The following is a 26,781-nucleotide window of genomic DNA, read 5'->3' on the forward strand; positions in this document are numbered from 1 at the left end:
CACAATAGTTTAAAAAGGATGACGAAATAAAGATTATCACATGAAATAAGGCACAGCTGTGAAGTCTCAAAGAGTTGAGGTTGCACACAATGTTTTGGTCCAGAACCCACTTACCCATCAGGGTTGTCCAAAAATAGAACAAGCTGCTTCACAAAAAGGGTACTGGTCGTTTTAAGTATTCAAAAGCAGAAAATGAAGGACCGCTTAAGAGCCACAACAGAAAGGATTCCTTTATTGGGACATGCTAGAAGTTAATGGTGAAATAAAAGGAGAAAAAACTATTTGGATAACCGTCTCATGACACTAATTTAAAAATACCATGCATACTGCAAATAAGGAAGAGACTGGCAAACCCCAAACCGAACTTCTTAAGTAGGTTAAAAACACTGAAAACCAAACTTCAGAATTTTTTTTAGGTCATTAAAATTGAGGGATGCCTGGATGGTTTGGTCGATTAAAAACATTTGACTCTTAATTTCGGCTCAGCTCACAATCTCAGGTTGTGCGATTGAGCAAGGAACCTGCTTGAGATTTTCTCTCTCCTTTGCTCTCTGCCCCTCCATTTGCTCTCTCTCTCGACAAAAAACAAAAATCTTAAAAAAAAAACTGAGTAACAAGAGAAGCTTTTCTCCTGCCTAATTCCATTCCAGGCTAACCATACCATCATTAAAAATTCTCTTCTGAATATATGTTCTTATGATTTCATTGTCATTTTCCCCTCTTCAGTACAGATGGCCACTTGAAGGTAAATCCAAATATTAAACACAGTATTTGAAAAAGGAGTCACAGAAAAGTCAGAATTAAATTTTATTTCACATTGGTAGAAACCATGAAAAAGATTTACATCGTCCCACGTAACAGCACATTTCAACAGAATATTTCTTGCCATAAATTAGATCTTGTTGATTTATATAACTGAAACAATTTATATTCTTCAAGGTAAAGCAAAATGACTTAGTAAATGATTGTTTAAAAATTTTAAATCCAGACATAAACATATGGCTTCATTATTAACATTCTGTACAATCCATTACTAAATTATTTCCATTATCAATTAGCACCCATTTATAAAGATGCATCCCTAACACTGTTTTAGTCAGTTGGAATACAGCAGAAAAATTAACAACAGATCAGAAATATCAAGTGTACATTTTTGCTACATATTAAACTGTGGTAACTACACCATATGTATTGAGTTGTGATTCATTGTTGTCACCCATACATGTTTTCAAATAATTTTTACCAATAATCTGAAAAATTCAACTATGTAAAATCAAATAAAAAAAAACATCTGACTAAAGTGAAGTCTTCAAATAAGTCCATTGGCAGATAAAAATAAAGCAAATTTTTCTAATGGATTGTTCATTTCCTACAGTAGTTGGTTTCAAACATATGTACAAAACAAACTAAAACTATGCTACGAAGAGAATCATCTTAGAGCAAATCATCTTAGAAATTACAGTTTTTAAAATCTGTCTTAAATATTCAAGAACATACTAGAATATGACGTAATTACCCTTCCATTAATTACAGAAAAATACAACCACAGAATTATTCCAATTATCTAGACTGAAGATTCTAATAACTATATCGGTCTAACTTTGGACTAAGTAAGGTATAGTTTAAGAAGTAAGTAGTGTAGGAAGTTTAAAGTGATGTCAGGTGTCTTTATGTAAGTGTAAATACATTTAAAATACCATCAAATCTGTGATCCAGAATGTCAAATTACAGCATGTATTGGCAGGAGAGGTCTACAGCAAGGAGCCAATTGCCAAAGCCATTTGGTCTTTTATGAAGGATAAAAAAGAAAACAACTTTCTGGAGAGGAAAAAAAAACCTTAAATAGAAATGATATCAGGGTGGGGCGCCTGGGTGGCGCAGTCGGTTAAGCGTCCGACTTCAGCCAGGTAACGATCTCGCGGTCCGTGAGTTCGAGCCTCGCGTCGGGCTCTGGGCTGATGGCTCAGAGCCTGGAGCCTGTTTCCGATTCTGTGTCTCCCTCTCTCTCTGCCCCTCCCCCGTTCATGCTCTGTCTCTTTCTGTCCCAAAAATAAATAAACGTTGAAAAAAAAATTAAAAAAAAAAAGAAATGATATCAGGGAAAGTAAAGCCTGGTCCCCAAAATAAAAGGGCCATTAACTGGAGAGAGCAATATTACTCTTTACTGACACTGAGAAGCATTACTCCCGTTACTGGGAATAATGCAGTAACACCTCACTCTCATTATGTAGTGCAATCATTAAGTATGTAAGGAACACATATATAAAAATACAGATAATGCATGGTGTCTACATTTTGGAGTAAGTCTGTAGACTAAGTCACAAGATGCACAAATAATTCATATCCTAACTGTTCCTTTATACCTGAACAAATTCTCATTAAGCATACTGATAATTTTCAAATGATGTAATAAAAAATCTGGTTACAGTATTTTATTATTTTGTTGAATTACATTTGGGAAAAAGTCAGCTGCTTCACCTATTTTAATACTAGTATATTCTGAATCATACAAATACATGTATAGAAACTTAAAAGACCATTATTTCCCACAAGGAGATATTATTACGTAGTCTGTGTTATCGGTGCGTATTTGCAAAACATTTTAACACTGCAAACTTCCGAAGTTTCAAGATTGGGCACGGGAAAAGGTTTCTACACTACTACAACGATGCTGGTGTGTACTTCGACACAAGGCCTCTTAGTGACGTCAATCAATTGGAGGTAGAAGTTTATCAATGAATTGCTTGATATCCATCATTTCCTGTTTGGAATAAAGTGATTTAACAAGCTGTTACAAAATCAGAAATTAAATCCCCACTAAAATACCACCAAATAAATCTGCAGTGTGCCTAGGTAAGGCGAAACCACATTTTCACTTCTATTAAATGAAAAGTTGTAACAGAGAAATGAGGCTACGATAGAAATTTCAGAACATTTCCCGTGACTGTGATGATTATTGTACGTTCAAATGATAGTTCCCAACTATTTTGAGGTCCCATGAAAATGGTCTGCACTTTGCTCTACTTGAACAAAACACTGGGGCTGAGTGCGGACAAAGGGCCTTAGGAGTGACAACACCTATCCCGAGAAGTATCAGTAAGGATACAATTACTGTCAACTAAGCTTGGGTGGAAAAACCTAGCTTTTAGCCTTCCCTCATTAGAATGAAATGCTAAATCCATAGCATAAAATATTTTGTGCCTTTTATCTCTTCTCACTTTCTGCTCCTAATCATTCAGTCCAGTGTTCTCCAATGTGATTGCAAAGAATCATCAGCTTTTATTTTACTTTTTTTTTTCCTTTGTATGTAAGCTCTATGCCTGACATGAGCCTTGAACTCACAACTCCAAGATCAAGAGTCACATGCTTGGGGCACCTGGCTGGCTAGTCAGTAGAGCATGAGACTCTTAATCTTGCGGTTTTGAGTTCAAGCTCCTCACTGGGTGTAGAGATTACTTAAATAAAATCTTAGAAGAGTCACATGCTCTACCAACTGAACCAGCCAGGTGCCCCAATAGAGCTTTTTTTTTTTAACGTTTATTTATTTTTGAGACAGAGAGAGACAGAGCATGAACGGGAGAGGGTCAGAGAGAGAGGGAGACACAGAATCGGAAACAGGCTCCAGGCTCTGAGCTGTCAGCACAGAGCCCGACGCGGGGCTCGAACTCACACACCGCGAGATCATGACCTGAGCCGAAGTCGGACGCCCAACCGACTGAGCCACCCAGGCGCCCCTAGAGCTTTTATTTTAAAAACACATCTATACAAACACAGATACCTGAGTTTACCTGCTAACCCCCAATGTGCTGAATCAGAAATGCAGAGTTTGATTGGTGGCTCAGTCGGTCAGACATCCGACTTCAGCTCAGGTCATGATCTCATGGTCTGTGGGTTGGAGCCCCGTGCTGGGCTCTGTGCTGACAGCTCAGAGCCTGCCTAGAGCCTGCTTGGGATTTGGTGTCTTCCTCTCTCTCTGCCCCTCCCCTGTTTGCGCTCTCTCAAAAATAAATAAAGGTAAAAAAAAAAAAAAATGCGGAGTTTGAAGTTCTGGTGTCTGCATTTCTATTAGGCTCCAGGGTATTTGTAATGTAAAGCCTACTTTGAAAAACACTGCTCTAAATGTGGATGGAACTGGAGAGTGTGATGCTAAGTGAAATAAGTCAGGCAGAGAAAGACAGATACCATATGTTTTCACTCTTGTGTGGATCCTGAGAAACTTAACAGAAGACCATGGGGGAGGGGAAGGGGAAAAAAGAGAGAGGGAGGGAGGCAAACCATAAGAGAGACCCTTAAAAACTGAGAACAAACTGAGAGTTGAAGGGGGGTGGAGGGAGGGGAAAGTAGGGGGTGGGCATTGAGGAGGGCACCTGTTGGGATGAGCACTGGGTGTTGTATGGAAACCAATTTGCCAATAAATTTCATATTAAAAAAAAAAAAGAAAAAAGAAAGAAAACCACTGCTCTAGACCCTCAGTCCCTCCTGGATCCTGAGTGTCAGCCCACCTGCTTTCTGGATTCAAAACTTGCTGACAGTTTCAACTATGTTCTCAGTAACACCCTAGAATCCTAGGCCCCCTTGTCTTTTTGGATAAATCATATTAATACCTCTTTTCTCTGCCCGTAAAGCAAATGATTCAGACCCACTCAGTGGTTGCAAAGCTAAGTTAAGTTGGACTACCTTAACGATTGGTAATCAGTTTTTATTCTAGACCTTTTCAAGCCTCCAAACCAATGCAGGCCTCCTTCACTCTTACCAAGTGACCATATCTCCCACTTTACTGAAAAGACAAAGAAGATCTCAAGTGAGCTCTGAACTATTACCCACCTCAACAATCCTTGTTTATATTCATCCATCCTATTCTAGATTCTTAAGTGATGTTTTCCTCTTTGAAGGCAAGCACTACCCATTTTAGGGCTTTAAACTACATTATTATTTGATCTCCCTAAGATTCTCCCATTAGATTATTATCTTCTCTTCACTTCATTTTCTCCCTCCTTCTTCCCCACCCATGGGAGTCTTTTTCTCCCATTGACTAAAGAGCCTTCCTACTCTTTCCCCCTTTCACAAAAACCTTTTTAATAAAGGTCCTTATCCCTATCTAGTTCACTCAATCCACTGCAGGCTCCATTTCCAAGCATCCAAGGTCACAGATGGCTTACTATGGGATAGTTTCTTCCTGGCCTGTTTTTCCTTAATTGTTCTCTGAATCATGGGACACTCTTCCCTTCCACTCTGAAATTCTTTTTTTCCTTAAATAATTTAACCAATTAAAAAAAAAAGTTTGCACATGTATGTACGTATATACGTATGCAATCTCTACACCCAGCTTGGGGCTCAAACTCGAAATCAGTATCAAGAGTCGCAACACACTCTTCTGACTGAGCCAGCCAGGCACCCAACCGCTCTGAAACTCTCTCCTCTCGTACTCTCATTCAACACCTAACTCCTTTCTAATCCTACCCCCCTCAAACAAGTTCTACCCCTCAGCTTTTTTCCTGATATTCCCCCATGGTAATTCTTCAGTGATCAATAATATTGGCCATTATTCTAAATCTCTATTACAGGCCTGAGCTCCAGACAAGTATTTCCAACATCCCATTTTGCTATGATGGGGGTACACCAATCTCAGTACGTTCACTAAACTCAATCATTATTATCGTCTCCTCCGTTACCCTAAAACTCTTCCTTGTAACTACTTTATGAGGACACCCAGCTTTTCATAAGACTATGGCCCAACTGGTCAGCTTGCTTTCCCTACCCCACAGTCCTTTCTCTGTACACCTGCTATCCAAATCCTACCCATTCTTTGAAATCCAGCTCTTCCTTCATGATCTCTGTACTTCCCAAAACAATAGGAATCTCAGCTTTTCTCAGTTTTCTAGAATGCTTTTAAAAACTTCTACTATAACACATATCACATTCTGCTTTCTACACATTTGGATATATACCCTTCTCCCCTATTAAATTTTAATTAATTTAGCTTAAATTGCAATAAAAAGGACTGTTTTTTATTTGTCTTTGAATTATGCACAAAACTTGCATGTAACAGGAAAAACAGTGAATATCTGTTGAATCAAATTGAAGAAACTCTAAGTCCTCACCTATGATTCAATGTGAATTCATTAATTAACTCCTTTAAATACCCAAGGAATCAAATGCTACTTAAGTTAAAAACATCACACGGAAAAGTGGTAAATATGTCTCTGCTTCCAAACAGTTACCTGCTGACATGAGCTGTGCATCATGCCTTGGTAGGTTTTGAAGGTTACATTGGCTGGGTTTACTAACATTTTTAGCTTTTCAGAAGTAAGAGAAGCAATCATTAGGGGAACTAAAGGGTCGCAATCTCCATGGCACTGAAGAATAGCAATATCTCTATTAATGCCACTGATAGGACCCTGCAAAAAAACACAAAAAAACCAGTATCATTTATTCAAATGTATAGAGCATTATGCCAGGCATTTACAACTGCAGATAGATATGCACGTACATATGTTATTACTTACATCACAGGTTCTATTCGGCCACGGGAATAAAATTCCTTCCATCCCTATGCTCCCCACAACTCTTTATTTAAACTTTTACAGGACAGGGCAAGTGGGTGATGGGCACTGAGAAGGGCACCTGTTGGGACGAGCACTGGGTGTTGTATGGAAACCAATTTGACAATAAATTTCATATAAAAAATAAATTAAAAAAAATAAACTTTTACAGGACACATGATTATCCTGTCTTGTATTATTATTTTGCCAACGAACTGGTTCCTTGAAGCAGACTGTATCTTAATTATTCTTTATTATATTCAGTGTCTTGACAGGAGAGGTACACTTTAGCTGGATCTTATTTAATTGATTTAAATAAGACGGTTAATCAGCAGCACTTACTACGTGTAAGACACCAAACAAACGCTATATAATGATAAAGAAAAAAAATCCTAGATTTAAAGATGAATCTGAAAATAAATGTCCACACCTCCCATGTGTGTTATATACTGCTTTACACTATAGAGTACTTAGAAATTATATTCTATGGTAAAATTCTGCTAGCAATCAATAAGAATATTGAATATTTAAAAATGTTATTTCTATGTGTAAAAAATTCCCCTTTTATAAGTATCTTAAAATGTATCAAACACTTCAAATAGAAGATTTGTGACAAAAGGACTTCTTTTTTACCCCATTCTATGCAATCTACAGTAAAGACAGTATAGTATACAGATCACAAAAGTCTAGGAAAATCCTTTTTAAAAAAGGATGATTGATGTAAACTACGGGCTTTAGGTAATACTATTGTGTGTCAGTGTAGGTTTGCTGATTATCAAAGACGCACCACCACGCTGCGGGGTGTTCACAAGCTGTGCACGTATGGGGACAGGGGACATGTGGGAACTCTGTGTGCTTTCTGCTCAGTTTTGCTGTGAACCTTAGCTGCTCTAAAAATATACAGTTTATTAATTAAAAAAAAAATGACCCTCTCACAACATTATCTGCCTTAACTCAGTAATCTTATGCTGCAAGTTTCAATCAGGCTACCTGTGGAAATGAAGCCCGTAGTGGAAGCCAGCAACTGAGGGCAGTGACTCCTGCCAGTTTCTGCTGTGTGGTAAGAGCAGTGTATAAAGATAAAGCTCCTCCCTGGAAAGACAACAGAGAGAGTCAATGGAACACATGCTCTGCTAACAGCAACTTGATTTCTTGTTATTAATAATGTCCATTAAAGAAAAAATCAACCCGGGTGACTGATGTCAAGTCAGATCAGACAAGCTCCTAGAAACACAAACACCCCACTCCACCATGTCCTAAAGGATAAGATTCTCTACATTGAAGATCACTGTGAGAACACAGGGACCACCCAATCAGTTGAGAAAGAGTTAACAGTATATTTGCACTTACAGATGCCTTAGGAATATTCTAAACTTAGTTACTTATTTTCTCCTCTGAAAAGTCTTAGGTATAAAATCAAATCTAGTTGTAACTTGGTACTCTTTTCTAAAAAATTCAAGACAATAAGGACCCTGTAGCAGATACCTTTAGAGTATCCACCCCAGCTTAAATACCCTGCACTCTGGGAACTGTGTTCCCGTTAGTCACCTGGATGCCATGTCACTCTGACCATCCCCACGGGTCACCGGGGCCCATGAGAACATGAGATTCCAACTCATCCGAGACAGTCAAGTTCTTTTTCTCAAGATTTTGAAACTGGAACTCAGTGACTGTGAGTCTGTCTCCGTGCAGCTGGGATGGTAACACGTAAACTCAAGAACTGGCAAAGTTATAGGCTGCGATGGCAGAAAAAGCCAACTCTAGATGAACAGGCAAAGGAAGCAGATGGGCAGAGAAACAACGAAGATGGAGAGAAAGTCATGACGGCTCTCCAAGTCTTAGATATTTCCTGAGGCCTTGCTTCATTCTCATCCTGGGTTTCCTTGACGTGACCCCACGGACTCATAACTTGCTCTTTCTGGCTTACGGTACTAGGAGTTGCTTTCTGTAATCAATGAATCCCAACCACATAGCCTCCTATGTTAGCTTCCTACTCGAATCAAGCATTCATTTCTATGCCTATATTTATGGCACAATGTGTATTACAATAGACATTATCTTGAACTTCAATAAATACCAAATCAGTAACATCTTTTTTACCATATTGAATCAACAAACTGTCTACTAGATTTTAACTTCTAAATAATTCCATAATTAATTCCATAATTCTAACATCGCCCAAATTCAGGTATTCAGTCTGAACACTAAGTTGTTGATTTAGAAGATTCACAGATTAGAAGCTACAGCAATGTGGGGATAGGTGAAATAAAGACATAAGGTCAATATGAGGTAACTACATCTGCAGAAAAAGTATAGAAGGTAGGAGAAAAAGTATAGAAGGAAGAAGATACCAAAAATAAACATCACAAATTTAAGTCTAAAATCTATTTTACAAGATGAAAAGAAGAAAGATGACAGAGTGACATCACCAAGATGGGACACAGGTCATTCCTAACTTTGCTCCCTCTTACAAGAACTAACATCTAATCATGGACAGGGCACCACTGAGAGAATCCTAGCACACGGAGGGGAGGCGGAGGCACCCCTGTCCCACAGAGACCAAGAAAGACCACACTGGAAGGGAAGAGAAGTGGTTACACGCTGACCAGTGCAGCGCCACCCAGACAGTCTCCCCGGAGCCTCCAGTTCCTCCAGTGGGAAGAAAGAACGCAACGGGGACAACCAGCATCCCCCAGCATTGTGGGTCACTTTGTGGGAGCCCCTACTTAGATCTTGTCTCAAGGGGATTGCAGGGGGAGTCTATGGGGCTCAACCACCGGGAATCTGTGACAGAAAGAGAGAAGAAATTCTCCTGTCTTCTAATGTATTGTTCCTATCAGTAGTCTCCTCCTAGGAGAGGGGAGTTATACCTGTGTTTAAATTAGAGTTTTGTTTAAAGGGGTACATAGCATCAACTTAGAAACCTAGCTATGTGTGTATTAGTATTTTAAGAAAATACATTCCAAGTTCCTATCAATTTGCCAAATAAATTTATTTTAAAGATATAATTTAGAACGGAAAGGCAATAGCTGAAGAGAGAAAACTAGAAAAGCAAAAGAGAACAGTCTTGTAATTAACTATATGTAATCCATTTGAACTTAATTCAGCATTAACAATAGTGTAACAGATTCTACAACATCTACTAAAAAAAAAAAAAGACTCCTCTATAGAAAAGGATGGAAACCACAGATTTTCTAGATAAATATACCAATGACATATCACCCAAACTTTACCTTACCTGAGAAAATCCTCCCAAAATAATTCTGTTAGAAGGAATGCCATTCTTCATCTCTTGCTCTATCAAAGCTTTTACTAAAATCAACATAAAATTAAATCACCAACACTGTAAAAGTTAAGCCTGATACCATTTTAAACAGGATAAATTAATTACAGAAAAGCACAAGGTATGTTAAAGGTGAATAATACATGAAAAACTTGAAGCACTCTATTAAAATATAAAAGGAGGAGGTATTTTCATTATAAAACTCATATTTGGCAGGTGTTGCTTAAATAGCTCAATTATTTCCTTTTTTTTTTCTTTTTTTAAGATTTTATTCTTAAGTAATCTCTATACCCAATGTGGGGCTTGAACTCAACCCTGAGATCAAGAGTCGCATACTCCGCTCTTTCAACTGAGCCAGTGAGACACCCCTGTCCAATTATTTATGTCATTTGTAAACAAAAGTTCTTTCTCTTACCAATCAATGGATATTCTTTTACCTGCGTCAATTCTACCCATATACATTCTATATTTCTCTCTCTTCAATGAATCATAGGAATTTGTACCTCAAGTCGCCATTTTAAATCCTAAGAAATGTAGATTACATGGTTTGTGATTTACAGTGTTTATAAAGTTCATTCTAGGGGTACCTGGGTTGCTCAGTCAGTTAAGCATCTGACTTCAGCTCAAGTCATGATCTCGTGGTGCATGAGTTTGAGCCCCACATCAGGCGGTCTGCTGTCGGCATGGAGCTTGCTTCAGATCCTCTGTCCCCCTCTCTCTCTGCCCCTCCCCTGCTCGCACTCTCTCTCAAAAGTAAACATTTTTGGGGCGCCTGGATGGCTCAGTCGGTTAAGCGTCCGACTTGGGCTCAGGTCACGATCTCACTGTCCGTGAGTTTGAGCCCCGTGTCGGGCTCTGTGCTGACTGCTCAGAACCTGGAGCCTGTTTCAGATTCTGAGTCTCCCTCTCTCTCTGACCCTCCCCCGTTCATGCTGTCTCTCCCTGTCTCAAAAATAAATAAAACGTTTAAAAAAACAAACATTTTTAATAAATAAATAAATAAATAAATAAATAAATAAAACGTTCATTCTACTAGGGGCACCTGGGTGGTTCAGTCAGTTAAGTGTCCACCTTTTGATTTCGGCTCAGGTCACGATCTCACGGTTCTCAGGTTTGAGCCCCGTGTTGGGCTCCGTGCTCTCAGCGGAGCCTGCTGGGGATTCTCTCTCTTTGCCCCTTCCCTGCTCGCTCTCTCTCTCAAAAGAAATAAATATTAAAAAAAAAAAAAAGTTCCTTTCTATTATTTTAAAACTCTAATTTTTCTTATAGCCACTAAATGATGTACGAAAAAAATCAAAGGGTTCTTTTGCAGAACACTTTGACACAAATCATTAACTATAAAACTGCTGACTCCTCAAATTTTTCTTTATAATCAGTGCTATGTGGTTTTTTTTTAGTGTTTGTTTATTTTTGAGAGGTAGAAAGAGCACAAGCAGGAGAGGGGCAGAGAGAGAGAGGGAGGCACAGAATCCGAAGCAGGCTCCAGGCTCTGAGCCGCCAGCACAGAGCCCGACATGGGGCCTGAACTCATGAACCACAAGATCATGACCTGAGCTGAAGTCAGATGCTTAACCCACTGAGCCACCCAGGCGCCCCTGTCCTTTCATTTTTTACATATGTGCAAGAGTTTAATTTTTTTACAACAATGTGACATTTTATTTATTTTTTTAATTTTATGTATTCATTTTGGGAGAGAGAGTGCGAGCAGGGGAGGGGCAGTGAGAGAGGAAAAGAGAAAATCCTAGGCAGGCCCCACACTGTCAGCACAGAGCCTGACATAGTGCCTGAACCCACGAAACATGAGATTATGACCTGAGCCAAGATCAAGAGTCGGGTGCTCAACTTCCTGAGCCACCCGGGTGCCCCAAGAGTTTCATTTTTTAAGATCAGAATTTCCAATTTCATACTTCCTTTCTATCAAAAAATAAAAATCTGCTTTTTCTAAAACACTGCAAAAAACAAACGCCCGAATGAAAAATTATTTTCTTTTTTATATAAAGTTTAGTTCTTAGACTGAGCATGAAAAGCAAGCAACACCCTGACTATGGCATGGAAGAAAGGGCTAGAAAATAGGAATAGGGGGTTAAGAAATAAAAGAAGTGCTGGGAAACCTGAGGGATTTATTTACAGTGGCATGGAGGAAGCAGAAGTGGCAGAAAAGGCCCAGTTGGGAGGAGGGAAGGCTTGTGGGGGCCTGGCGACTGGTAGCTGCTTGCCCACCGGCAAGCAGTGCTGGGACCACTTCCCCTGAATTTTGCAAAGCTTTACTCCTCAAGGTCACCCCAACTGCTAAGTCGTACAAGAATTACCTGTCTTTTTAAGCAGCTAAGTGTTCAATCAGTGGCTTCTATTATTATTACCACACGAAAATTAACCACTAACATAATTTGCATCACACATGATTATATCATTACATCCATCATTAATTCAAGTCTCCTTAATGAAGATAACTGGCCACGACGATTAAGTTGCCATTTTCTCTATTAGCTGCTGTAAATAAAAGCAAAATTATGTATCCACAGATACTAAGTTTGATAAAGACCATTCTTCCCTATTCACCTCACCTTCGCTGCCTACAGTTAAGGGAGTCCATTTGGCAAACAACTTAGAGTGTGATCAGAAAGAAAGGAAATAGCATCACCTACTAAGTTCAGATAATTGTACACCGATTTCATCAGTATCAATAAAACTACTGACGCCACTAAAATAAGAATTCTTTTGTCTTCGTAAAATTTTTCTGTACTTACCATTTTCTGCTGCCTGTTTAATTCCAGGTTCATCCTCCTGTGATTCTGGTGAAAGCCCAATAATATCGAACCTGGAAAACAAGGCAAAATCTTAAAAGAGCTATTTGATTCTAAAAATATGTATTTATGGTAAGTACATTTCACTGAACTCATGGTAGTCTGGATTAAAAGGGCAAACCATGAACATGAAACTCAAATTAAAATGTCTACAGAGGCCAAAATAGAACTTAAATGTGTGAATATGACATTCTACACGTTCCTTTCACCAACTAGATACAGATTCTAATGTTAAAAAATCACACTGCCACATAATTCTAGAGTAAGAACATCTAAGAAAATACCTAATCCAGTCCTACAGCCAAGCAGGAACTGCGATGCACATCCCCTAGAAAGTCCGCAATGAGTTCCAGCCACTCCCCTCCCCTTCTACTGCACCACAGGTCAGTCCAATGGGACAGAGCTACCTTACGCCGTCACTCTCTCATGCGCCATCTCATAGCTATTAAGCAGAGGGATTATACTGATCTCTAGCCACATTCTTCAAAACGTTTTCATCGTACATTGTAGGTACCTCAAACCAGAGCCCCGAAGGAAGCTTTCCTCTTCTCTGTCAGGCCCTTTCCCTTTCCCTACTGGGTTATATCCTCTCATTGTGGTCTCTAGCTACGTTTGCTAGAAATTGTGGTTCTGGATGGGAGTTTTGCCAGAGAAGGAAGATGAAAGAACCAAAGGGCAAAATAGGCAGGAACCTGTGAAAACTGCCAAGAAATCTAGGGTAGACAGAAAGGAAGTGAAGGGATGGGTAAGAAATGGGTGGCAACAAGTAGAGAGGACAAGAGGACAAGAGGACAATAGACTGGAAGTAGCTTAGAGGAACGAAGAACTGACTCTACTTCCTGACTATAAAACATACAGGGAATGTGAAAATATCTTGAGAGTGCGGAAGAGGAAGTGGTCTCCTTAAAAACTTGTCAACTCTCCACAAAAGCAAGAGGTTGGAAGGGTGTAAGGTTGTGGCTTTATCAGAGTTATGCCACATGGGGTCACTCAAACCAACAAAGGTTTATCAGGCAGTAGGAGATATTTTCTACACTATTTCTATCTACCTATTCTCTCCCATTCCTCTACCTCTTGGCACAGCTCCTCAAGTTTACCCCTGAATCTAAAATACAAAACTGGGGCGCCTGGGTGGCGCAGTCGGTTAAGCGTCCGACTTCAGCCAGGTCACGATCTCGCGGTCCGGGAGTTCGAGCCCCGCGTCAGGCTCTGGGCTGATGGCTCAGAGCCTGGAGCCTGTTTCCGATTCTGTGTCTCCCTCTCTCTCTGCTCCTCCCCCGTTCATGCTCTGTCTCTCTCTGTCCCAAAAATAAATAAACGTTGAAAAAAAAAAAATTTAAAATACAAAACTTAAATAAAGGTTAAATGTAAAGTTAATTATGTAACTTTGCAACTTAAAAATAGCTAATTAAAAATTGCTATATGCAAAAGCACTTCTAATAAAAAACAAAAAAACTAAGTGTAAATAAAAAGGTCTTATTGAATAATTCTCACTTACCAGGAAGGCATAGCCATGTTCATATTCAATGTTACAGGCATAACTGGTCTACATAGGAAAGAAAAAAACCGCAAAGTGAGAGTAATGTAACAAGGCATAAAACCTGATACATTCCATCACTGAAGGATAGAGAATTACTTCAGGCTTACACAAAATTGTATGCTACAATTTCAACACTGAGCTGTGTCACCGCATCCACATTGCATCATTTTCTCTACACATCCTCCAAATGTGTTCTGAAGAGAGAGCAGCAGGTGTTCAGGACCACGCTTGGCAAATAAAAACATTTTCCTTTCTCAACACTCTTATTTAATACTTTCAAGCCAGACATTTTCTTACAAAAATGTGTAACCAAGACAGTTGGAAATGCATAAAATATAAGACTCTGGCTAAGTCTAAGGAAACGAGCAATTTACCACACAGATATGGTACATCAATTCCCATATGCTCAGATTATATTTTTGATTATTTTCTAAGTTTCAGCTATGTAGTTGCTTAAGAGACCTCTAAATAAATATGGGAAATAGACGTTTTGCCAAAGTGTCCACTACACTCAGTTCAAGTCTTTGATGAACAATCTGTTGGATAACCTGAATGTAGCTAGATAAAAAAGGAAAGAGAAATAAATACACTATAACTACATCTCATCACTATCCTCCTGATTCATAAAACAAGTCTACCTTAGTTAGAGGTTACAAATCTTATCACAATTTCTTTGAGAACAAGAATTTCCCTAGGTTGGGAAATGGCCTTAAATCAAATTCAATCTTGGGGCCAATCACAACACATGAGAACATTCTAATTAATCAAGAATTGTCTCTGGGGCGCCTGGGTGGCTCAGTGGGTTAAGCGTCTGACTTCGGCTCAGGTCATGATCTCACGGTTCGTGAGTTCAAGCCCCGCATCCGGCTCTGTGCTGACAGCTCAGAGCCTGGAGCCTGTTTCAGATTCTGTGTCTCCCTCTCTCTCTGACCCTCCCCCGTTCATGCTCTGTCTTTCTCTGTCTCAAAAATAAACACTAAAAAAAAAAAAAAAAGAATTGTCTCTCTTACATGAGTCAGAATAGAGGACACAGTAACCCTGGCCAGAGTATTTGGTAGTCTACAGAGGTAAGATGAACCACCTATTTAAGGATAAAAAGGGGCCAGAATGTATTCTTACCTAATCAGATATGTTTCCTCCTTCCATTTCTTCTTTCACATTTATCAGCTCTACTGCTACCTCCACTTCTGAGGATGAACTAACCTACTAGCATGAACTCGAATCACAGTTGTCTTCTCCATGGCTACTGTTTCTCAGCAACATTCTGACCTAAAATGTTGCCAATCTCAGCAATTTTCGGTTTCCTGAAAATTTTATAGTTTCTTTTTGACATCCACAAGCATCTCCAGAATTTAAAACCAAACCTATGAGACTTCAAAACCTGTGGTTTTTTTCCCCATGGTGTATCACAATGCCTTTACCTGATAAACTTTAGGAGTGTTTCCAACATAGTAAAGACAAACTTGGCAAGTAAATAAATCCCCTTGTGGATATCCTTAGATCTCAGATGTTTGTATATCTAAAGGAATTTTTCTGGTTCTCAGTTCAACTGACCTTCAAGAGAACATTATTTTAAATTTCCCAACATAACAGGAAAAAAATTCTATGTAGCCAAGTCACCAGTTTAGTTTTAAAGAATTTACTAATCTTTACTTTTAAACCAAATATTTAAAAGGACAAAAACAAATTATATTTAAATGCTTTTCTAGAAAAGTAAAGGTATCAAAATGATTCCTCTCCAGATTCTGACTCACAAATGTAAAGATTAAAATACTTACGCATGCGGGCAGATATATTTGATATGTGAACTTCTGATACCCGCGAAGGCTTCTGCCCATCCATGCCTGGAGGGAAATTATGTGAATAATGCCATTAGATACTGTTTTAAATCCCAATAAATTAGTAACGGAATAGTACTTTAAAAAGCTTGCAAGGATAAATGTAGCTCTTTATAATACCATAAAAGTATGGGCCGTCAATGCTATTAAAACGCCACAACGACCCAAAGGCTACTAAGCTTTGTCTACAAATAAAGATGAACTCTCCTGATTTCTGAAGAGCAGTGTGTTTTCTTTCACAGATTTCCACAGGGCTTTACTATTTACAAAATACAGGTATATTTATCTCTCTATAACCTCACAACAAAGTAGACAAGACAGATAATATAAATCATATTTTATATGATGGAAGAAACCTCAGAAGCAAATCAGTTGTCTAATATCTCTACATGCTTCTACTCTAATGAAAATTACTTTAATTAACATTCTCTCCTTGTGTGTATTATACGTGTTCAAAATGGAATACGAGAAAAACTAAAAAAATAAAACAGTAAATCACAATCCTTCTAGCTGCAAATAAGCAGTTATCTTTTGGTGCACTTCCTTCTGATTTTTTTCACGCATAACACCTAAGCAACAGATACAGATTTTACAAAAATGGGATCATACTATACATACATACATACAGTACCTACTTGTTTACACTTGACATCGTAACTGATACTTCCTACATGTTACTTCTATTAAAGCATAAAGGAAAAGTAACCTAAGGGGCGCCTATTGGGCTCATTTGGTAGAGCACGGACTCTTGATCCCTAGGTCATGAGTTCAAGCCCCATGCTGGGCACAGAGCTTATTTAAAAAAAAAAAAAAAGAAATTAAAAAATTTTTTTAAAAAGTAACTTAGGACATTTTTTGTGTGAAATAGTCCAGATATAAATGTTAAACGCAGGGCACCTGGTTGGCTTAGGTGGTAGAGGATGCGACTCTTGTGTGATGAGTTCAAGCCCCATGTTGGGTAAGGAGGCTACTTAAAATTAAAAAAACAATTTAAAATTAAATAAACAAATACAAAAATGTTGAATGCTTTTGTATTAACTATTCTTCTATTTTAATACACCTCTCCCAAAAGTGTTAAAGGCACATAGAAAAATCAGTAACAACTGTAGTAATATTTACACTTATATAACAACACTAAGTCAGGCACTATTCTAGAGTTGTAGGAGTGCTTGCATGTGTAAATGTGTGTTTAATTTTTTTCAAATCTTTATTTACTTTTGAGAGAGAGAGTGTGAGCAGGCGAGGAACAGAGAGAAAGGGAGACACAGAATCCAAAGCAGGCTCTAGGCTCTGAGCTGTCAGCACAGAGCCTGATGTGGGGCTTGAACCCACAAACTGCGAGATCATGACCTGAGCCGAAGTTGGACACTTAACTGACTGAGCCACCCAGGCGCCCCTAAATGTGTGTTTATATGTGAGTTCATGTGTGTGTGTACATACATGAGACTTCACTCTGAAAACTACAAAAATGTTGAAAGAAATTAAAGATCTATGTAAATGGACATCTCATGTTCATGGACCAGAAAACTTAATATTCTTAAGGTGACAGTACACACAAACTGATCTACAGAGTCAATGCAATCTCTATCAGAATCATTGCTGGCTTTGCAGAAATTGACAAGCCAATTCCAAAATTCATTTGGACATGCAAGAGACCCAGAAGAGCCAAAATAATCTTAAAAACGAGTACGGTTGGGGGCACCTGGATGGCTCATTCGGTTAAGTATCTGACTTCATCTCAGGTCATATCTCACGGTTCATGGGTTCATACCCTGCATCAGCCTCTGTGCTGACAGCTCAGAGCCTGGAGCCTGCTTCGAATTCTGTGTCTCCCTCTCTCTCTGCTCCTCCCCGACTCGTGCTCTGTCTCTGTCTCTCTCTCAAAAATAAATAAACATTAAAAAAAAATTTAATGAGTGAGGTTGGAGGCCTCACACTTCCCAATTTCAAAAGACTTAAACCTAAGAGATAAAACTATAAAACTCCCAGAAGAAAATACATGGAAATCTTGTAACCTTAGATTGGGTAATGATTTCTTAGATACCAAAAGCACAAGCAACAACAAAATTTTCAAAAAAAATCATCAAAATTAAAAACCATTATGCTTCAAAGAACATTACAAAGAAAGTGAAAAGACAACCTACAGAATGGGAGAAATATTTGCAAAACATACATTCAGTAAGGGTCTAGGATCCATAACATATAAAGAACTCTTAAAACCCACAAACAGAAAGACAACCTAAACATAAACAGGTAAAGGACCTGTAAAGACATTTTTCCAAAGATATACAAATGGCCAACATGGATAGGAAAAGATGCTCAGCATTATTAGTCATTAGGTACATGCAAATAAAATCACAATACCACTTCACACCCTCTAGGATGGCTATAATCAAAAGACAGGGGTGCCTTGCTAGCTCAGTCAGCAGGGCATGCAAACTCTGATCTCAAGGTTGTAGTAAGTTTTGAGTCCCATGTTGGATGTACTTTAAAATCTTAAAAAAAAAAAAAAAAAAAAAGACAGAAACAAGTGTTAATGAGGATGGGGAGAAATCATAATTTTCATGTACTGCTGGTAACATGAAGCTACCATATGAACGAGCAATTCTACTCAAAGAAATATGATCAACAAGAAAAAGGAATGAAGTGGGGCGCCTGGGTGGCGCAGTCGGTTAAGCGTCCGACTTCAGCCAGGTCACGATCTCGCGGTCCGCGAGTTCGAGCCCCGCGTCGGGCTCTGGGCTGATGGCTCAGAGCCTGGAGCCTGTTTCCGATTCTGTGTCTCCCTCTCTCTCTGCCCCTCCCCCATTCATGCTCTGTCTCTCTCTGTCCCAAAAATAAATAAACGTTGGAAAAAAAAAAAAAAAGAAAAAAAAGAAAAAGGAATGAAGTACTAACATATGCTACAACATGGATGAACCTTATAAACATTAGGTTAAGTAAAGGAAGCCGTTACAAAAGACCATGTTATATGATTCCATTTATACGAAATGTCCAGAATAGGTGAATCTACAGGTATAGAAAATAGTGGTTACCTAGGGCTGAGAATATAGGGGGGCGGGTTTCAGGGTGATAACGAGTATAGGGTTTCTTTTTGGAATAAAAATGGCTGCACAGTTTTGTGAATATATTAAAGGGTGAACTGCAGAATTCAAGTGGGTGAATTGTGCGGTATATCTCAAACTGTTGCCAAAAGAAATACATGACGCGAGCCCAGTCATGAGAAAACATTAAAACTAAGTTGAGGGTCATTCTACAGAATATACAAAGGCAAGGCTCTGTATTTTAAAAATATAAAGGCTATGAAAATGAACCTGGACCACTTTCTTACACCATACACAAAAATAAACTCAAAATGGATAAAAGACCTCAGTGTAAGACAGGAAGCCATCAAAATCCTCAAGGAGAAAGCAGGCAAAAACCTCTTTGATCTTGGTCGCAGCAACTTCTTACTCAACACATCTCCAGAGGCAAGGGAAACAAAAGCAAAAATGAACTATTGGGACCTTATCAAAATAAAAAGCTTCTGCACAGCGAAGGAAACAATCGGCAAAACTAAAAGGCAACCGATGGGAGAAGATATTTGCAAATGGCATATCAGATAAAGGGTTAGTATCCAAAATCTATAAAGAACTTGTCAAACTCAACACCCCAAAAACAAATAATCCAGTGAAGAAACAGGCAAAAGACATGAACAGACACTTCTCCAAAGAAGACATCCAGATGGCCAACCGACACATGAAAAAATGCTCAACATCACACATCATCAGGGAAATACAAATCGAAACCACAATGAGACACCACCTCACACCTGTCAGAATGGCTAACATGAACAACTCAGGCAACAACAGATGTTGGTGAGGATGCAGAGAAAGAGGATCTCTTTTGCATTGTTGGTGGCAATGCAAGCTAGTGCAGCCACTCTGGAAACCAGTATGGAGGTTCCTCAAACAACTAAACATACAACTACCCCATGACCCAGCAATTGCACTACAAGGTATTTATCCAAGGGATACAGGTATGCTGTTTCGAAGGGGCACATACACCCCCATGTTTATAGCAGCACTATCAACAACAGCCGAAGTATGGAAAGAGCCCAAATGTCCACTGATGAATGAATGGATAAAGAAGATGTGGTGTATTTGCACAATGGAGTATTACTTGGCAATCAAAAAGAATAAAATCTTGCCATTTGCAACTACGTTGATGGAACTGGAGGGTATTATGCTAAGTGAAATTAGTCAGAGAAAGACAAAGATCACATGGCTTCACTCATATGAGGACTTTAAGACACAGAACAGATGAACACAAGGGAAAGGAAGCAAAAATAATATAAAAACAGGGAGGGGGGAAACATAAGAGACTCTTAAACATGGAGAACAAACAGAGGGTTTCTGGAGAGGTTGTGGGAGGGGAGATGGACTAAATGGGTAAGGAGCATTAAGGAATCTACCCCTGAAATCACTGTTGTACTATATGCTAACTAACTTGGAGGTAAATTTAAAAAATTAAAAAAATATATATATACATCTATATATAAAGGAAATGAGAGACAGACTAATAAACTGTTTCATAACAGACATGATAGCTAAAAGTAACACAAATTACTGGAAAGGATCTTAGACCAGGAAGGAAACACACAGTTGGGAAAGTTGGCAAAACCTGAATGGATTAGGGGATGCCTGGATGGCTCAGTTGGTTGTGCATCGGACTTGGGCTCAGGTCATGATCTCACGGTTCATGAGCTTAAGCCCTGTATCAGGCTCTGTGCTGACAGCTAAGAGCCTGGAGCCTGCTTCAGATTCTCTCTCTCTGTCTCTCTGTTTCTCCCCGCCCCTCCTGGGATTCTCTCTCTCTCTCTGTCCCTCAGTTGGGCCATGTATCTCTCTCTCCCTCAAAAAAAAAAAAAAAAAAAAAAAAAAAGACTTCTGATTACTAGATAATGAGCATATACATATGGAGACAGAGAAAGAGCTTGAATGCATGCACAGTTGCACAATGTAGTAAAAGATTAACAATTGGGGAAGCTTGGCAACAAAGATATGGAATGATTAGCACAAGTAACCAAAGACAGAAAAAGATAAACTAGAATTCATCAGGATTAAAACTGTTGTGCTTTAATGTACACTATCAAGAAAGTGAAAAGATAACCCTTAGATTGGGGGATAATATTTGAAAATCACATATATGAGGTTTCCATTATCTAAAATATATATTTTTGATTTTTTTAAGTTTATTTATTATTTTTAGTAATCTCTACATTCAATGTGCGGCTGGAACTCACGACCCTGAGATCAAGAATCACATGCTCTTCCAACTAAGCCAGCCAGGCTCTCCTAGAATATATTTTTATTTTTTAATTATTATTATTTTTAGTTTTGAGAGAGAGAGAGAGAGAGACAGAGCACAAGTGAGTGTGGGGAAGGGGCAGAGAGAAAGGGGGAAAGAGGATTCCAAGCAGGCTCTGAGCTGACAGCAGTGAGCCCAATGGAGGGCTCACGCTCACAAACTGCAAGATCATGCCTGAGCCGAGGTTGGACACTTAACTGACTGAGCTGCACAGGAGACCCTAGCATATATTTTTAAAGTCTTAAAAATCAACAAGAAAAAAGACAACTTGGTTTTAAAAATGGGCAAAGGGCTTGCACAGATATTTCTCTAATGAAGATATATATAAATGGCCAAATAAGCACATGAAAAGATGATCAACTTCATCAGTCACTAGGAAATGCAATTAAAAACCCAAACACTTCACACTCGATAGGATGGCTATAATCCAAAAGAAAGAGAATAACAAATACTGGTGAGAATGTGGAAAAATCAGAACCTTCTTACACTGTTAGTAGAACAGGAAAATGGTACAGCCACTGTGGACAACAAACGGTCTGGGAGCTCCTCAAAGGGTTAAACAGTTACCACTGACTCAGCAACTGTTCAAGTGAACGGAAAACCTATATTCATGTAAAATCTTGCACATGGATGTTCTGAGTAGCACTAATCATAACAGCCAAGAGGATGAAACAATTCAAATGTTCATCAACTGATAAATTTAAAAACTATGGTATATTCATAAGATCAATACATGGCTATCACTCCATGGAATATTATTTGAGAATAAAAGGAATAAAGTACTGATACATGTCACAACATGAATGAACCTGAAAAACATGCTATGTGAAAGAATGCATACCAAAAAGGTCAAATATTGTCCAATTCCATTTATATGAGAAATCCAGAAGAGGTAAATCCATAGAAACCACAGGGAGATTAGTGGTTGCCAGGGAAGGGAATAAAGAATATCTGCTAAGGGGTGTGCCATTTCTTTGGGGGATGTTGAAAATATCCTGCAATTAACACCTTAGTGATGGTTCCACAACTTTGTAAATATACTAAAAACTATGGAATTGTACACTTTAAAAGAGTTGCTTTTATGATATGCAAATCATATTTCAATAAATAACATTAACAACTGAAGAAGTTTTTAAAAAGGGGCAGGCCAGAACTGAACTGTGGCCCACTGTTTGCCAACCACTCTTCTACACAAGAAATACTAAGAACTCTTATGAGAAAAAGAACAGAAATCTTGAGTTCTAGTCCAACTCTGCCTCTATGTAGAAGCGTGGATACAGACAGCTCAGACTAGTGGCTTTCAAAGTGTTCTCTCCAGATCAGTAATAATACCTGGGAACTTGTCAGAAATGCAAATTGCCGGGCCCCATCCCAGACCCAGTGAATCAGAAACTCTGGTGGTGGGGACCACATTGAGCCTTCCAGGTGATTTTTATGCATATTAAAGTATGAGAGAATCAATGCTTTTCCAGTCCTTAGTTTTCCCATCCATAATCTCCCCATCGCTTATAAAAAATCTTCTTTGAATGTTTATTTTTATTATTTTTCTTGAAAAAAAAATTTTTTTAATTTACCATTTATTTATTTTGAAAGAGAGAAAGAGAGAGCACGAGAAAGGGAGGACCAGAGAGAGAGAGAGAGAGAGAGAGAGAGAGAGAGAGAATCTGAAGCAGGCTCCAGGCTCTGAGCTGTTAGCACAGAGCCAGACACAGGGCTCAAACTCATGAGCTGTGAGATCATGACGTGAGCCGAAGTCAGATGCTCAACCGACTGAGCCACCCAGGTACCCCTAAAGATCTTTGACTGTAACTGAATTATACAAAAGTATGGCCAACTTGTTTCCAGTCCTTTTGTTAATTTTCAAAGTCAGTGGAAACCTCAAGATTCAAGAAGTCGACACAAAGCTTCAGTTAAATGAACAATCTACTGTTCAGAAACCTAGATCAATCAGAATATATTTCACTTATTTGAAACAGAAAAAGAAAACAAAACATGCACACACACATATACATACAAAGGTTTTCTGAGTCCAAAAAAAATTTCCAGGCATATCCCAAGAAATATCACAAATTCACACTATTTTATTTCTCAATTGTGCTTTTAGAAAAGACTACAACAAAGTAACTAAAGTCTATTCCCATTATCCTCACTACTCCATAGTAATATGGTGTGGAACTAAAAACAAAGATTCCAGGTTTGTACAAGAAGCACTACTTATTACCATCCCTGTCCCGGTAGCACATCACAGTTGCAGAATCTCTCCTATCTGTCCTAATGAGTCTTACCAACTATCTGGCTAAGAGCAAAATGACCCAAGGTGGGTCAGATTCTTTTTTTTTTTTTTTTATGTCTACTTATTCTTGAGAGATACAGCATGAGTGGGGGATGGGGAGAGAGTAGGGAGACACAGAATCTGAAGCAGGCTCCAGGCTCTGAGCTGTCAGCACAGAGCCCGATGCGGGGCTTGAACCCACAAGATATGAGATCATGACCTGAGCCAAAGTCAGACGCTCAACCAACTGAGCCACCCAAGTGCCCCAAGATTAGGTCAGATTTTTTTTTTTTTTTTTTTTTTTAGTTTTTTAAAATGTTTGTTTCTATTTGAGAGAGAGACAGAGAGACAGAGCTCGAGCCAGGGAGGGGCAGAGAGAGAGAGGGAGTCAGAACCTGAAGCAGGCACCAGGCTCCAAGCTGTTAGCACGGAGCCCAACGCAGGGCTCGAACTCATGAGCCATGAGATCATGACCTGAACCAAAGTCAGACGCTTAACTGACTGAGCTACCAGGTGCCCCAAGATGGGGTCAGATTCTTAACTGAACACCAGAATTAGGGTTGATATAAAGTCAGAGCTGGGGTGGTCCATTTTGATCAGAAAAATGTGTCAGCTGAGGAAATTGTGCAAATACACAGAAAGAAGCAAAAGTAAGAGACCACAAGGGGATGAAAAGCAGAGAGATGAAAGGCACTTTGGTGCATGCAGTTGACTGAATAGTACCCACCAAAATTCATGTTCACCTGGAACATCAGAACGTGACCTTATTTGGAAATAGGCTCTTTGCAGATGTAATCTGTTAAGGATCAAGATGGGATTTATTAGGATTAGGGTGGGCCCTAAATCTAGTAACTGGTGTCCTTATTAGAAATGAGAAAAAAAAAATGAGGAAAGTACACAGATTAACAGCAAAATGGTCATGTGAGGAGGGAGGCAGAGACTGGAAGTAACTATCAAAAGCCGAGGAACTGTCACAACCTGGAAGAGGCACAGGGTTCTCCCCAACAGCTTTTGCAGGGAGCATTTGTAGTCCTTTTGACACCCTGACACTGGACTCCTAACTTCTTTAACTGTCAGAATAAATTTCTGTGGCTTTAAGCCATCTAGTTTGTAGTGTTTTACTATGGCAGCCCTAGGAAACTTAATATACTTGGTGACTAATTCCCATTAGAGGTCTTGCCCCTTAATTCCTCATTCATTCATTTATCTACTCAACACTTAGTTCTTCTACATATCCAGTAGCATCCAAGCCCTGAGGATGCAGTATTAAGTTAAATAGAAAATACCTGTGTTCTCAGGTGACTTTTATGGTATGGTATGGTAAGTATTAAGTTAAATAGAAAAAACCTGTGTTCTCAGGTGACTTTTTTTTTTTTTTTTTTTTAAATTTTTTTTTTTTCAACGTTTATTTATTTTTGGGACAGAGAGAGACAGAGCATGAACGGGCGAGGGGCAGAGAGAGAGGGAGACACAGAATCGGAAACAGGCTCCAGGCTCCGAGCCATCAGCCCAGAGCCCGACGCGGGGCTCGAACTCGCAGACCGTGAGATCGTGACCTGGCTGAAGTCGGACGCTTAACCGACTGCGCCACCCAGGCGCCCCTCAGGTGACTTTTATTTCAATGAAACTAAAAAAAATCTTTGCCTTCTTGGAGCTTATATGCTAATGAGCTATCTTGTATCCTTCCATAAATTTTGTATAAACTAGTTGAACAGTTTTCTAGTCCTTGTAACTAAATGATCCCCAAATCCCACTCTATAATTCTCTTAGTTCTTGATTACAAAGAGACCTGCAAATGAACGGTCACAAAATATACCCATGTTGCCAATTCAATATTATTTTTGATCTTACTTGATCTCTCAGTTAAGACTTAATCTAAACATTTGTCTTTGAAACTTTATTTTTGTCTTTTTAATGTTTATTTTTAGAGAGAGAGAGAGAGCACGTGCAAGCAGGGGAGGGGCAGAGAGAGGGAGGGAGAGAGAATCCCAAGTAGGCTCTGCACTACCAGTGCAGAGCCCGATGCAGGGTTTGATCTCCCGAATCATGAGATCCTGACCCGAGCCGAAATCGAGTCAGCTGCTTAATCGACTGAGCTTCTCAGGCGCCCCTGTCTTTTTTTTTTTTTTTTTCTTTTGAAACTTTCTTTTCTAAGCTTTAAAATCTCCACAGCCTAGAAAATTCTCATGTAGAATGGTAATACAGACCAGTAACTCCTGGAACATATGGAGGGAAGTTTACATGAAGAGGGCCAAGTTTTCCACCTGGCCTTTTCTCCTTCCCTGGAACTGAGCTTTCAAGTGTCACATTCAGCTGTGTGGGGGCAAGGGGGCGGTCAGGTGTGGAGGTGGTTTCCATGTATGAAGCAAAGCTGTGGGCTGGGGCACCTGGAGGGGTGATGAGGCAATGCCAAAACGCACTACTGGCCAAAACTGCAGAACAGAAGCCAGGTTTCTTATGGAGTTACACATACGGAAAGAGGGAAGGCTAGCATAATCCCAGTGGTGCTGACTGGAACTGGAGGAAATCAGTATAAAGCCCCAAATTTTAATATACGTAAATTTCAAAACTGATATAGATGTGTGTCCACACATGTATGTTATGTAGCTACACTTCCAGTTTTGTCTACGGAAAGGATCTAGAAGTAACGATTCCTTCAACAAGCACATCCGGCACTCAGATCTAGGTTCCTAAATAATACTCTACGAAAAGGAACCAGAGCTCTTGAAAAAAATGGCTGAGTCCCAGGACTGAAGTAGGAAAAATATAAGATGATCCTGGAACAGATCTTGCTGTATCAGAAAGCAGGGAAGTGCTCAAGGAATGATGGAGACATGTCCCATAAGGGCAGCTTGAAGGGGCTCCCGCTAGCCAACTGCAAGATGATTTGACGTCAAAAATATGATAGATTTAAGTTTGTAACCCTCAGAGTAAAACAGCAATCCAAGAGTCTGTCCTGATTTGACACTTTAAAATGAATAAATGAATATATGTATACATAATAAGTAAGGGAGAAGGGAGAGTTGCCAATGAATAAATCTAGAATGAAGGATTTTTTGAAAAGATCATCATTTGGAACTTTCACAATAATAGGTATGGACAAGAATCATTAATGGACACTAAATTCATAGGTGAAAATTTGGCGAGAAACAT

At 39.1% G+C, this 26,781-nt stretch overlaps 1 protein-coding gene across 2 annotated transcripts in view; it reads right to left on the minus strand.

Moving 5' to 3' along the window:
- Positions 1–2,417: 2,417 nt before the first annotated feature.
- Positions 2,418–26,781, minus strand: part of LYPLA1 (lysophospholipase 1) — a 30,193-nt gene continuing 5,829 nt past the window's right edge. For both annotated transcript variants that reach the window (XM_043601079.1, XM_043601078.1), the window contains exons 3-9: positions 15,948–16,013; positions 14,128–14,175; positions 12,573–12,643; positions 9,781–9,854; positions 7,533–7,634; positions 6,222–6,398; positions 2,418–2,761 (exon numbers count right to left, since the gene is read on the minus strand). In XM_043601079.1, the coding sequence (XP_043457014.1) occupies positions 2,708–2,761; positions 6,222–6,398; positions 7,533–7,634; positions 9,781–9,854; positions 12,573–12,643; positions 14,128–14,168 (519 nt within the window). In that variant the 5' untranslated portion in view covers positions 14,169–14,175; positions 15,948–16,013 and the 3' untranslated portion in view covers positions 2,418–2,707. The remainder of the gene's footprint in view (positions 2,762–6,221; positions 6,399–7,532; positions 7,635–9,780; positions 9,855–12,572; positions 12,644–14,127; positions 14,176–15,947; positions 16,014–26,781) is intronic.

This window comes from Prionailurus bengalensis, chromosome F2 (assembly GCF_016509475.1).
Source record: "Prionailurus bengalensis isolate Pbe53 chromosome F2, Fcat_Pben_1.1_paternal_pri, whole genome shotgun sequence".
Lineage (NCBI taxonomy): Eukaryota > Metazoa > Chordata > Mammalia > Carnivora > Felidae > Prionailurus > Prionailurus bengalensis.